General features: G+C 34.6%; 1 protein-coding gene across 9 annotated transcripts in view; it reads right to left on the bottom strand.

Annotated features, from left to right (window-relative positions):
* Window positions 1-5589: 5589 nt before the first annotated feature.
* The window catches only part of LOC117172410 (liprin-beta-1), a 145052-nt gene continuing 136685 nt past the window's right edge, over window positions 5590-13956 (bottom strand). For all 9 annotated transcript variants that reach the window (XM_033360309.1, XM_033360310.1, XM_033360312.1 and 6 more), the window contains one exon: window positions 5590-7147. In XM_033360309.1, the coding sequence (XP_033216200.1) occupies window positions 6962-7147 (186 nt within the window). In that variant the 3' untranslated portion in view covers window positions 5590-6961. The remainder of the gene's footprint in view (window positions 7148-13956) is intronic.

The raw sequence follows: 13956 nt of genomic DNA, 5'->3' as shown, positions 1-13956 counted from the left end.
ACGCCAATTAGCACAAATGGTAAGTTCCGACAGTGCCTACAAGTGTGCCTACTAGCCGCTAGATGGCAATACCGGTTTCATATGTATACACCTGGTATATGAGATTTTAAATATTTCATAACAATTTCATAAAGAGTATGAGGAAAACTGTTGTGAACCAGTTAAAGTTGAGAGATTTAAAAAATAATAAGAATTGTTGCTTGATAGCACAAAAATGTGCAACTATATTATCTTCAGTTCTAATGCAGATATTAAAGCGATGCAACCTGCAAACTGTAATTAATAGGCTTTGCAATTATTTTCAATCACCCGGAAGGATGTGTTAGTCTTCTTTTGTGTGAAAATCGCGATATTTTTACACATTTTTTTTGTTGGAAAACAAGTGACAAAAAGCAGGGTGGGGGCCTTTTTTGTTTTACTGCCGACCGCTAGTGCCATTCTTCGGCCCCTAGTTCTGAATGCTTGGATGGCACCTGGCCACGGGTCAAAGAAAGAGACCAGCGGTCGGCAGTACAAAAACGCTCCCCCCCCCCCTGCTTTCTGTCACTTGTTTTCCAACAAAAAAAATGTCTTAAAATATCGCGATTTTTACAAAAAAGAAGACTAACACATCCTTCCGGGTGATAGAATTAAAGATAATATAGTTGCACATTGTTGTGCGTTTAAGCAACAATTTTTATTATTTTTTAAATTTCTCAACTAAAACTGGTTTACAACAGTTTTCCTCATACTCATGATTTTTTTCAAATTTTTTCCATCGCCCTTTGTATAAGAAATAATGCTCTAAACTTGACTGTTCTCAAATGTTCCCAAAAATCCTTACTTTATTTTACTCTTTTCAGTCTGCTTATCACAAAATTTTTTTTACATAAACGTCTTTAAGCTCATTAACGCAGAACATTTTCAGCCTTTAAATGACTTTTTTTTGTTGCGCTAGCATTTTTTTTTGACTGAGTTGTTAAGCTTCAAAGGCAGATGCCTATAGTTTTCTCGCCGATAGTAAGTTTTTGGCGAAAAGAAATACCTTCGATATTGTGTGGTTATGTTTATTTCATCAATTCACGAATTTGACCGATTCATTCTGGGGTGTCGTTGATTGCTTTTTGAGGTTCGGAAATCCAAATTCAATTAAAAAGATATTGAACATTAAAGACTAATATTTATTGAATTATATTACAAAACAAAATCATCTAACCTCCGAAAGTACTACGTAATCCGAAATACCTTTTCTTCTAACTTTCAAATTAAGGACATTACTAATTTTTATAGCGTCAACATGTACTTCTGTAGGTGGCAACAAAAATGCTACTTAATGAATGAAAATTCAGTAATTTTGTACTGAATAAATATTGAAATAAAAATCACATGGATTATAGGATATTTATTCATTTACAAGTATTTATTTTATATCTCTGAAATTTGAATAAAAGCATTTTCATTGCACAGTCTCGTTCACTAGAAGAGTGTTGGCAATATCCCTGTTTACCCCAGTTTAAAATATTTTTTAGGAATTTAGGACGTTTTAAATATATTAAAAATATTTAAAACCTTGGAAAAACTTCCAAAAATTCATCACATATTTCTTGATTTTTTCCAAACTTCTAAATGTCCTAAACTTGCTATTTAAATTCCACTCAAATTTAAGTGTTCAAAAACTTTTAACAAGGAAATAGTAATTTGCAATTTCTATGTTACATTATTAATATTGTTATTTTGTAGTCTTTCTGGCATTAAAAAAAAAGTTTAAATTGGTGAATTACAATGAGTACTTATATTAGATAACTTCAATATTTTTATGACTAAAAAAATATTGAAAAAGCGTTTAGTATTAAAGAAAAATATCATTTTATTTATTTCTATATAATACTTTAACTTAAAATTATTTTTTTATTTAGAAAAAGTCTACTATGTTTTCAAACATACTAAAAAAAGTTACGTAACGGCGATGGGAGGGAGGGGGAATGTTATGGTCTGTTACATGAAGGGTGGGGGTCGAAAATAACGTTATGTAATATGTGAACACTTTTTTAGTAATTTTATTCAAAATTATAATTTAATTAATGTTTTAATCAATGAAAAAATAGAATTATATTTTATATGTATTTATTTCACCAAATACAATTTATTTGATTTAAAAATAATATGTTATTTTGAAGATTATGCGATCTTTATATTTTCTTGGGTTGTATAAAAGCTACAAAGCGGGCGGTAATGTTAAGAACGCGTTAAAATTGACATTTCTATCTTGTTTGGTATGAGCTGTAAAAATTGATAAAATTGTGTAAGGACTCGAATCGCTAAAGTCAGTAAGCCAGAGACCGGGCACCGAATTACATCTCTGTAGCGTGTAACTTACAACGCGTTAATCGCAATTAAAATTCAAAACTAAAGTTGGTCTCATTGACGGGATGCTTTAAAAAACTGTTTCAGTATTAAACACTGCAATATCATGCACTAACGAATGCTATTATTCAGTTGTTCAAATTGAGTGGCATCAGTGAACTTATACCTCATCACATTTCCCATAGTTTATTAACCTTTAATTCCAGAAATAATTGAGACTAACGAACATATTATTTTGCATACGTCATTTCTAAACTTACCTATGCGTTTCCTAGCTGCGCACTAGACGTTCCAACATGAAGACTACACGATCCCTAAATGCGAACTAGATGTTCCTATATTCACACTATACGATGCCTAGATTCGCGCTAGACGCTTCTTAGATGCCCGCTAGACGTTCCCTAGATGCGCACTAAACGCTTCCTAGATGTCCACTAGACGCTTCCTAAATGCGTACTAGTCAAGAACTAAACCAACTTGACATACGTTTATATAAATATTAATAGGGTCGGCCGAAGAAGAGTTTACAGCTTTACTGCTAACCCTATAAAGAAGGGACTGAGAAAGGCGACCCTTTTCTATCTAGTAATCGTCTAGTATAATATAGCAAGGGGCCAATTCTCTATTATGTGTTCCTAGACGACCTCATTTAGAAATCGTATAGATTTCCGGTAGGGATAGGAGGTTAGCAGCCACGATACTTTAAGTGCGCCGGCGCTATAAGGTCTATAAGGTCTGCATTAGATCCAGTAAGTCTCAGAACAAGCATTTAATATTAGCGAAATTTGAGGTTAATCTTGAAGATGCAGACAGCACAGACTAAGTCAGAGAACCTCTCTTCATGTGCTACCTAACCTATGGATCGATCATATGCGTCAGCTGTATTTTTATGGCAGAAAACCGTTTAGTTATATTAGGCTCTCCATGTACATCTTACGGAAGGCATCAGGGGTAGATTCTCTTTGGGGAATTTTGCTTTATGTTATACTAAGGAAAAACTGCACAATCTGCAACCTGAGAGATTTTCGGGGACAATATCAGGCTTTGTAGCAACGATACGTTAAGTGGTGAAGAATGAGAAGTTCCAGTAGATATTACAATGATCATTCTTCACAATGGACTTGAGTTCGCCCTGGGTGTACGGCCAGACGGATATTAGATCAACACCGCAGAAGTGCCGAAGATGGTAATGTAATACTTTAGAGTTACATTGCATCTCTCTATGTACCCGTAGAATGCATACATGGAGAACACACTGAGAACATGTCCAAGCGTTCTGGGTCTATAAAGCCGTCTTGATAGGAAAAAAGAAATTCCTCAGTCTCTGATCTCAATCCAGCAGACTGGAGAAACATGCTGTATATAATCATCGATAGCTTTTCTCTACGTATAATGCCTTAGAATTTACCACAAAAGGGCTCGTTAGCATTTTCTCTTAGTAGAAACGTATGATTTGCTTCCTGTGCACGACTTTTGAGCACCAAACATGTTGATGATTCTGGGCTATGTATAATGTGTCGCTGAAATCAAATGGGTGCCTTGTCTGCGGCACGGTATGGAAACGCCGCAGCATTAATGACTACGTTAATGTAAGAACCGCATAAGAAAATCTGTGCTATTTAGAACTGCACAAACTGTAGCTAGAACAGTTCGTCGATGAAGAAACTCCAAGATTATTAAATCTATACCCCCTTTATCTCGAGAGTTAACACACGTACACCGTGGGTTTCCGCTGGCGGTATTCCAAGATATGCATATGTGACATGCGCCGAAGAGAGGGGGCTTACTCTAAAAAAAATTAAAATCGAGAGCTTGTGATTCCGTGAAACACCTCCCACCGCTCACCACTGCATCTACGCGTCTCATCTATACCCTGTCCGTGAGCCGCGTCTAAGAACAATCTCTTTCCGTGAGAATGTTGTGGGAAGTGGAGAGGGAAGATTTCGTGAGTCCTCCCTCTCTCCTAAAAGTCGCATCTATCGGGTAGACTTCGACCGCTCGCTCTGAAAAATCTCACTTTTCAGAGTAAGCCTCCTTTCTTCGGCGCACGTCACATATGTGTCTTCATTACCCAGACGTTGAATGGTTTTTCATTTCATTGCACCCAGGAGTTGAACATCCTGATCGTCACGCGATTATGTATTTCCTATTCTTCTTTTGTGTAGGTGGAAGCAGGCGCACTTGTCAAGTCCAAAGCTCGTGCCGATCGCCTTAGAGTACCTCTTTACCGCCGCCAAAAGGATGCTAGTGTTCTTTGCTAAGGATGCATACAGCTTAAGGTCATCCATACATATAAGTTGGCTGACCTTATTATCTCTTCTGTTCGACGGGCAGTCCGGCTTATTTGAAAATTTGAGAAAAATAAAAGGCTATGTGTATACCTCAATTTCAAAATTTCTGTTGTTTGTTAAGAAAGAAGTGTTTCCTCGAAAAGTCATACTGTTTGTTGATATTATAATTCAAAAAATTATTTTAGTTAATATTTTCGAGCAAAGAAATATTTAAAAAAGGCGATTTGTAATATTCAAGGGCCCGGATGACCGCCATTTTAAATTTTGGGCTTCCGGCCAATGACCATGATGCACGTTGAGTGGAATACTGCTCATGCGTCTTAGAAAATTGTCAGTGTTGTGTTTTTTCAGCCGAGATGTCGACTAAAAACCAGTGATTTCCGCAATTCAGATGGGTCTAAATGCACTGAAACAGCTTGTTTTCAAAATTTTATTAATATTATTGAAAATCGTTTAGTTCAATGAAGTCCTGTACAACTGCGTACTTACTGGCCCTCCTTACTGCTAAAATATAGATCTCTGAAAATGTTAATTTACTAAGCATAGCTCAAAATCATTTTGTGACGTTAATCACATTCAGTGATAACCCGCAGCTGCATTCGACTTTAGTAGAAGTACTCGCATTTGGTTAGGGGTTTGTCTAGGGCAGAAGAAAACTGTAGAAAAGAATTAAGAGTTAAGTCGGTTTATCAACTGTCGATTTTGAAAGTGGCCTTTCGATGGACCAGATCATCGAGGGTATACAATCCTCGGGGCAAACCTTCCGCTCTGCTTTGATTTAACGCAAAGAGTACACAAACTAGTTGCAGATCGCACACGGTCACCCATCCGAGTGTAAACAGCGCTCGAAATGACTTAACGCCCGCAATTATTCCCGAGTTACGCATATATGAAATGTTAGTTTTTCCAAAGTCTCGTATACGAATAACTTTCCACCAAAATATTAATGCACAAATTTTTTTCTAAACATTTTCTTATTATAATTCACAGTATGCAATAATACAAGAACGCATTTATCACATAAAATACATTCGCATTCAGAACATATCTGACAACTAATATTTTATATTTTCCTTTACTTCCTAACCATTACAGAATTCTAGATAGATAGATATACAGGTGTGGATTTGGAGCCGGAAGAACGCTCAAAATTGTGTGCGATTTTGTGGTACAAAATGTAAATACGACTTACAACATTTTTTCCCTCGCCGAGATAATGTTGAGGTTTTGGACACAATTTTTCTATAAGGTTGTAGATATTGATAAATATAATGTTTTCTGTATTAGTAAATTCTGTCTTAATTCACGAGTTTAAGAGCAAAGCTGAAGCGAAACATATTGGCTAACTTGCCTAGCGAAATTTTTAAATTATTGAGAAACTTAAAAACGCCAATTCCTGGAAATTAGTGAACTTGAAATAACAATTTATAGGAAAATAATGACTAAAAAGATAATACGGAATAATTAGTACTTATTAAGTTTTCTTAAAGTTTAGTCTGCTGAAAATGCAAATGCTTAAAAAGAGTACATCGTGCACATTTGAATTCAGTTCTCACAACATAAATAATTACTATTTGCTTCCAACTCAAAGTTATATATGTCTCTAGTTCAATTTGAATATATATCATTTTCTCTTTTTTAATTCAAATTGTTAGAAAACTTAAACTTTGAGATTTTAACAATTTTATCATTTGCATATTTTCAGACTTCCAGCTAATTTAAATTTTTTACGTCCTTTGTCCATTACTTCCTTGTAAGTTGTTGTTTCAAATTTCCTAATTGTTAAAATTTTCCTTCATAAAGTCCGGAAAATGAAGAGCCTTAGGCTTAAATCTCAGCATAGATGAAAGGCGTACCTTTTTTCAAACAAAATTTTATTTAGCAGACGTAGTGCTGAGCCAATCATCGTTCCAAGTGAGCCCACCCACAGGTTTTTTTCAAACTGTGATTGGTTACTGTCAGAGTTGTTTGCACAAAGGGTTTCGGTACTTATTGATAAACATTTGTTTTCACATAAGTAAGGCATTTAAAATTTTGTTTGAATTGCACTAAAATGTTTAGAACTGTATGCAGTATTTAGAAAAATATATTACCAGGAAATAACGCAGAAATCTTATTTTTAAACTTAAAACCCGTGTGGGAATTAATTAAAATCTTTGGAACTTCACAGAAAGAGTCAACTTATCAGAAAATATTTCTACATCGTACTACCATTTCTGACTATACATCAATTAAAGCCAGATATTTCCAAGAAAAATAACATAAACAGAACATTAAAACTATAAAATTGTTAAAATTACAATTTATACCCGCCGGCATAGGTCTCATTATAATGTAACCGAATGGAGATTAGGACTGTTCGGTGATGACGTGGGTGATGATCTGCTAGGTGCTGATGTGGGTGATGATGGTGCGCATGACGTCGAAGATTCCAACGGACAAACCAAATTTGTAAAGTCAGCTTCGTTTTTACTCTTCTTCCGTTTTAACGTAAACTGCGATTTCTTTGGTACCTTAACAAAAAAATTTATGCTGAAATCATTTTTATTACACTGACAGACGACGTTTTTTAAATATTAAACATCCGATGTAAATTTTGTTTCGTTACCTTCTGAATATAGTAATTAGGCGCCTATTTTCTGTTATCCTTTCTTACCTAAATAGATTTCTTAATTGAGCGTTTATGTTAATAAAAATTGTTATACAAAATAAGTTGCAGGTATCGAAAATGCTACCCAAGATAATTGTATTGTTTATGGTAAAATTCAGGATATAAAAAAGGCAACCGCTGATAACTTGCAAATTGTGGCTTTTAGAGGAGCTAAAAAATGTAAGTCAATTCTGGTTATTGACGGTAATTATTCATATCAATTGTTATACAGAATTAAGCAAAAAAAATTATGAACAACAAATTATGTTATTAATGGTAGATAAAGGTTTCATAACAACTTGAAACAATATTACGACAATCGTTGATCTGGATGATTGTTTATTAATAAATGAAGTATCTAAGCGATTTTATCTTACTCATACAAACCTTTAAACAACAATTTAAGAAGAGAAGTTTTTATTCGTTTGGAAGGTTTATTTTTCCTCTAAAGAGATCTTTCCTCGATATAAACAGTGTACAGCCTTTAAATTTTTCTGAGCAATAGATTCACACTGTGAAAATATGGCAATTATGTTAAAAAACAAACATTTGTTTATAACGCTCTACATTGCAAAAGGTTCGTCGTACGAAAAAATAGGGATGCAAAACAGTTTTATTTTTGTTTAGCCATGCTAAAAATGATTTTATAAATTTTTTTAAAAATAAATAATAACATTGTTCAAAAAAATTGTTTATACAAAAATTGACGAAGATTTTGAAAACCTATCCGAGATATTCGTAATCAGGGACCTTTTTTGACCGTTTGAAAAAGATTAATCTCGGGGATCTATTAAAGCATACAAAAGTCTTATTGGCGACTCAATTATTTATATTTAAGATTCCGAAGATGCTTGTTTCTCCTATAACCTATTTTCTCTCAAAATCCCCTTTTGTTATACTCGGGAAATGCTCCAAACGGTGCAAAATATTACTTTTCTATCAAATCCATGCTAAAGACAGTATTTTTTTTATTTTTCGAACATGAATTATTTTTAAATGATAATTGAAAAATTTTCAATTATTTTTAATGAATGTGCATTAAAAATAAATGTTCTCTCTAAAATCGTAACGATTTATTATGTTCTTGAAATATTACATAATTAAAGAGTATTTTTTTGTAAAGGACATTTAGCAATTCTTAAAACAATTTTTCGCTCTGTAACTTGTAAAAAGTTATTATTTCCTGCAATTAATAGTACAATTAACGAATGTTTAGGCTAATATTTTTTTGCTTGAATTTCCCGCCAAATTTTTTTTTGAAAAAATCATTCACGTTGAGACTGATTGAAAAAAGATCAGTGAATTTTTTCCGATTTTTTCTAACGATAGAATAAAAAAAAGCGAAAATATACGTGATACCCCCCCCTTCCTAACTCATCCAATATGGCGGCTAACGGTTTGAAATATTGGGATTTTTTAAATTTTCTATTGTATGCTTTCAAATGGCTGACTCAACATTTGATTCCCTGTGGGGGCATTTTTTTGCATGCTTTCCCAGTTATACCCTATACATTTATCAATATCTAATTTCTTTATTTTTGGAAAATTTAATTTCTAGAAGTAATGTTTATTCATATTAGCTATAAAATTCATAAATAGTTTATAAATTATTTTTACTAAGATTTGAAAGACTGCTGAGGGAGGAAGTCACTACGAGACATAGATGGCTGACAGGAATAAAGGATTTTCACTTCTCAGTGAAAGACAAAAAAGGAGGCGATTCTCTATAATTCGAAATGTGGGGCAGAATAATCCCACCGACACCAGTTCTGACTCTGAGGAGAGGTATGAAATGGATGATGTACCGCCATCCACACCTGAGAACAATTCGCAGCACTCTGACGAGGATCAAACTTCTGATAATGATCGAGCAACTGTCAGTTCTGCAGGGGGCAGGGAAAATGAAATAAATTACGTTGATGCCGACATTCCAAGGCTAGAATTACATCAGGAAGAGGATGCGAGTACTTCGGATGAAGAAGATGCTGAATTTGATAACGTTTTGCACGATGTAGGAGATGTGAGCAAGACAGTGTTGAAAAATGCATTTTTGGCAGCAGGTCTTAAACACAAGCATGGCAATATTTTATTGAAAGCACTAAGAGAGTATTCCTTCAATTTCAATTACTAGCCTAAGGATACAAGAACAATATTGAAAACTCTGACAGTCGTAGTGACCTCAATTATTCAACAAGTCTCTGGAGGAGAATATATTCATCTTCGGTTTAAAAGCAACTTAATAAAAAAAATTAGAAAGATTTCCTCAAAATATGCTATCTGACCGATTAGAAATCGAATTAAATATACGTGAAGGTAAGATTAACAAAGGCAGGGACCAGTTTTGGCCTGATCAGTTCAGATTTTTTAATATAGCGGACAAAAGACCGATTATTGCCGGTATATTAGGAAAGGCAAAAACTTACGAATTCGTTTGAGCTTTTATCTTGAACCACTAGGGACATAATTCAACGAGCCGTTGTTCGACACGCAAAGTTACAAGTTTTCGACGTGAGGGAAGAATAGTTTCTCCAGGCATCAAACATCCACCAAGAACAGATGAAGAATATAAGAGTGTTGTAGATGAAGATCACCAATAAGGCAAAAGCCCACTGGCTGAAATATTGGGATATGTTACACGTGTACCTTTTGAAATGATGCACTCCGTGTGGCTTGGAAATATTAAGAAAGTATTTGAAGCCCAGGTGGATGGTAAGTTTGGATTCCAACGACCGAATGTAAGGACACTGAACATAGTCGATTCGAGTATGTTAAGCCTTAGATATTACTTTCCATTATAATTTAACTGCCGCAGACCAAATGAGATAACAACGTACAGTCATTTCAAAGCCACTGAATTTAGACAAATTTGTTGTTATACTTCTACAGCCGGTCTAAAAGATGTATGTTTTGAAGAAATTTCGGCTTATCAGTTGCATTGGAGAAAACTTTTTGACAATGTTCGCTGATGATTAGCAAGCATTGCAATAGATGAAGCGACAAGTTATTCAGAAGTCTAATGGATTTCAATTAGTATGTCACCTATGAGAGAACATAACAAGTTGATAAGTATGTATATCTTGCTAGCCTATTTACTAATAACGGAAGAGCAGGGTCCATTATAAGAAATAGAAATATATCAGATAAAGCTAAAATGACAATATATAAATCTGTATTTACATCCACTGTCCTTTACGATAGCGTGACCTAGACCAATCAAGAAAAGGATAACAGTAAAATTCAAGCGATTGCCATGAAATTCCTGCGCAATAGTTGCGATAAAACTCTGATTAAGTAAGTCATTAATGAGAGAATCCTCAAAGAATGTGGTGAAAAGGAGACACTGCTTGACAAATATGAAAAAAAGTCGTGGAGATGGTTTGTGCATGTTGAAAAAATGAAATATGTAAGAATAACGAAACAAGAGTATCAACGTAAAGTAATTGGCAGTGTGTCCAAAGGCAGACCGTACAAGGAATGGTTGGAATGTGTAAATGAGGCCCTAATTCAAAAGACATAAAAAACAATAGAGAAAAGAGCTTGCATCAGAAGATGCATGGACGTGAAGGAAGCCAAAGAGGTATGGCAGACAGAAAAGTCTAGCGACAAATAAATATTAAGAAATGAATGATAAAGAGAGTTAGTGAAGTGCATGACACCTGAAACAAAAGACCTAGGACACAAATCGGACCAAATGAAAAGATTTACATTATGACTTTGTGAAGCTCTTCGCCTGGGGTGATTGCTAGAGAGATTGATGAGGGACCTTGGTCTAAGCAGTTTTGCGGAACGAACCTGTTATTAAAGTAAACAACGCAGGAATTCTAGATTCATTTCAAAATCTATACCCCTGCCTCCATATGCGACCTCCTAGAATTTCCTTCCTCACCGAATGAGCCTCGCTTACTCTGAACCTGATATGGCTTAATGGTGTAATAATATTTATAAAGAAGACTCTACGACACTTTTCGTTTGCCGATTTCTCCTTCGTTCGCTTGCCCTCATTCCTTGTCTTATCTCAGCACACGCATACGCGGCCGATTACGTCTACTGCGCCGAACGCGGCTTGACGCAGGAGAAAGGATTATCTGATTCTTCCTGTTCGCTTCCCCTACAGCCCGGAAAACGAGAAGTGTCGTAGAGTCTACTGTAATAATAACTGGAAAGCTCCAGGTTCGAACATGATGCACAACTTCTGGTACAAGTACCTGATCAGCGTTCATCCTGCGTTGACAAGGTATTTTCAGAAGATCATCGAACTCCCAGAATTGACGTCAGGCTTTATTCTCAAAGGCACTACGTAAATGTTGCCTTAAAAATCAGATGCTCAAACTCGATCTAAATTTCGACCGATAGCCTGTCTTCCAACAATTTATAAATGCCTTACAGCTATCCTTGCAGATAAGCTATATTCTCACCGTAACGAAAATTGATATCCTTACAGAAAAACAAAACGGATGATGTAAAAACTCGCGGACAATAAAGCTCTAATCACCATAAACGCTGTTGCCACGAAGGAAGCTCGCAAACATCAAAGAAACTTGTACATGACATTCATTGACTACAAGCAAGTTTTACCTTCTGTACCACATGCCTATATGCTTGAAGTTTAAATAATTTTTTAAAAATCTGCCCACGCATCATTGACGCATGAAAACGGGTGAGCTGAATTATACGCTAATTCAGACAACAAACTGCAGCGAGTGATCGTTGTCACAAAGCAGTCTTCTTAAGATATCCACATGGAGTTCGGAATAGATGAATGCGGAACAGTGCATTTAGCAAGAGCAGAGTCAGGGATCCTTGTGTACAAGTTCGAGAATGACACCGAGGCAATGTCTGAAGGCGAGGCAAACAGACGCGCATACGTAAGCGGGACTCAAACATGCATGAAAGTTTATACCGCACTCCTGATCGGGCCAGCTTAGATATTTAATAAGTTAAAAACTAAAATTTCAACTTATTTTTACAAAAGGAATCTTCGCGTTATTTTTTATATTTTGATACATCCCTATAAACCCGGACACTTGAGCCTGGGCACCCTGTACAACGAATGTTACTGTTCAGTGACGCACTTGTTCTATAACTGCATCTCTGTGAATTCTGCTATATCGTTACGTACAAATTCTAATATGGTCTGGAAAATTTTGTCTCGTAAAAAATGATATATTATCGACATTATTAATACAACTACTATAAAATACAAATATATTTTTTTAAATATTTTTAAAATAATTAATAATAATTTTAAAATTCATATAATATATTTAACATGCAAACTTTTTTACAGGTATTGAAACTTTTAAATTCTTAGAATTAAGTGGAATAAAAATATTCACTCATTATATAAGCTAAGTACATATATCTTTCAAGATGGGACCAAACAATAATTAAATATTCACTGTAATTACTTTGGATAAAGAATTAGATGTTTTTCAATTTAACATAAGCACAGATTTCAACTATTTTAAAAAGAAAATCATTATCTTTCTTCAATTTTTAAATACATTTTCATCAGTTTTTAGAAGGGGGTTAGATGCAAGTTCTAACATAAAATTTAATATTTCGAATTATTTGAATGACTTCGGCTCTGGAGGTTGTCTAAGTGACGTGGGTCCTTTTTTATGTTTCAATTTATGACCATTCAAGCTTGAGTATTCCGAAAGACAGAAGACAGTAAAATAAGGTTTGGCTGCTATAGAATCTTCACAAAGCTAATCTCTTTTAATATTACAAATTTTTGTTTATTTCCATGCATATATTTATTTCTGTAAACTTATCCATTCATATATTCATGTATATAATTTAAAAACAAGGTTAAAAAACTACCGCATGGTCCTACTGGGAACAACCGTCTTCTGAAATGACACCGGCTCCCAGTAGATCTGTGGTAAATCACACTTATGCCCAGGTCTCACGACCATGAGATAGGTGGTCATAGGGAATGATGAAATGACTACGACAGGCTGGCGAAACCTTCGTGTATCTTTATTATTATTATTATTTTCGGTACAGTCACTGCAACTCCCTTTTGAGGTCTTGATATCTGTCTCCTCCTTATCCTTCCCCTTAGCTTGCCACTTAGCCACTTGAATTAGCCAAAGCTCTCGCAGCACCATTAACTCAACAATTGATGGTCCAGAGGTCGGAATCTTCCAACATATCCTCACGAAGGAATAATGTTTTCAAATATAGTTTTAATTCAGAAGGTTAATATGAAAATTAGGAAGTCGACTGTTTAAAGGTATTTAGCAAACTTAATATTTATTTTTTTTTAATTCAAATTCGTTAACAGTCCTGTTGACATAAGAAGACTTTTCAGAACGGGTGCTAGTGATTATGGCACTTTTTTTATTGTTGAATTTTTTTCATCTTTTGAAATCATCAGGACGATTAAAATTTTCTTTTAAGATCTGCAAACAGTTTCTTTACAAGCTTTTGCATTTTAAATATTTTTTTATTTTTTCTGCAGATTTCAAAAGAATGCGGAATACCTCACGACAATCGTCAGTAAAACGTTAAATATCTGAATTAGGTAAAAAATACAGAATTTGTAAATAAAATTGTCCATTTAAAAAAAATACAGAAATATTTTTCTCCCACTCTCAAAAGTTTTCTAATGCCAAAAGAAACCTATATTCCAAGTTTAATGCTTTTGCAACAATTAAAGCAATT

Source organism: Belonocnema kinseyi, chromosome 5 (assembly GCF_010883055.1).
Source record: "Belonocnema kinseyi isolate 2016_QV_RU_SX_M_011 chromosome 5, B_treatae_v1, whole genome shotgun sequence".
NCBI classification, from domain to species: Eukaryota; Metazoa; Arthropoda; class Insecta; order Hymenoptera; family Cynipidae; genus Belonocnema; species Belonocnema kinseyi.
Note: the sequence above shows the minus strand (reverse complement) of the source record. Positions and strands in the feature narration are given on the sequence as shown.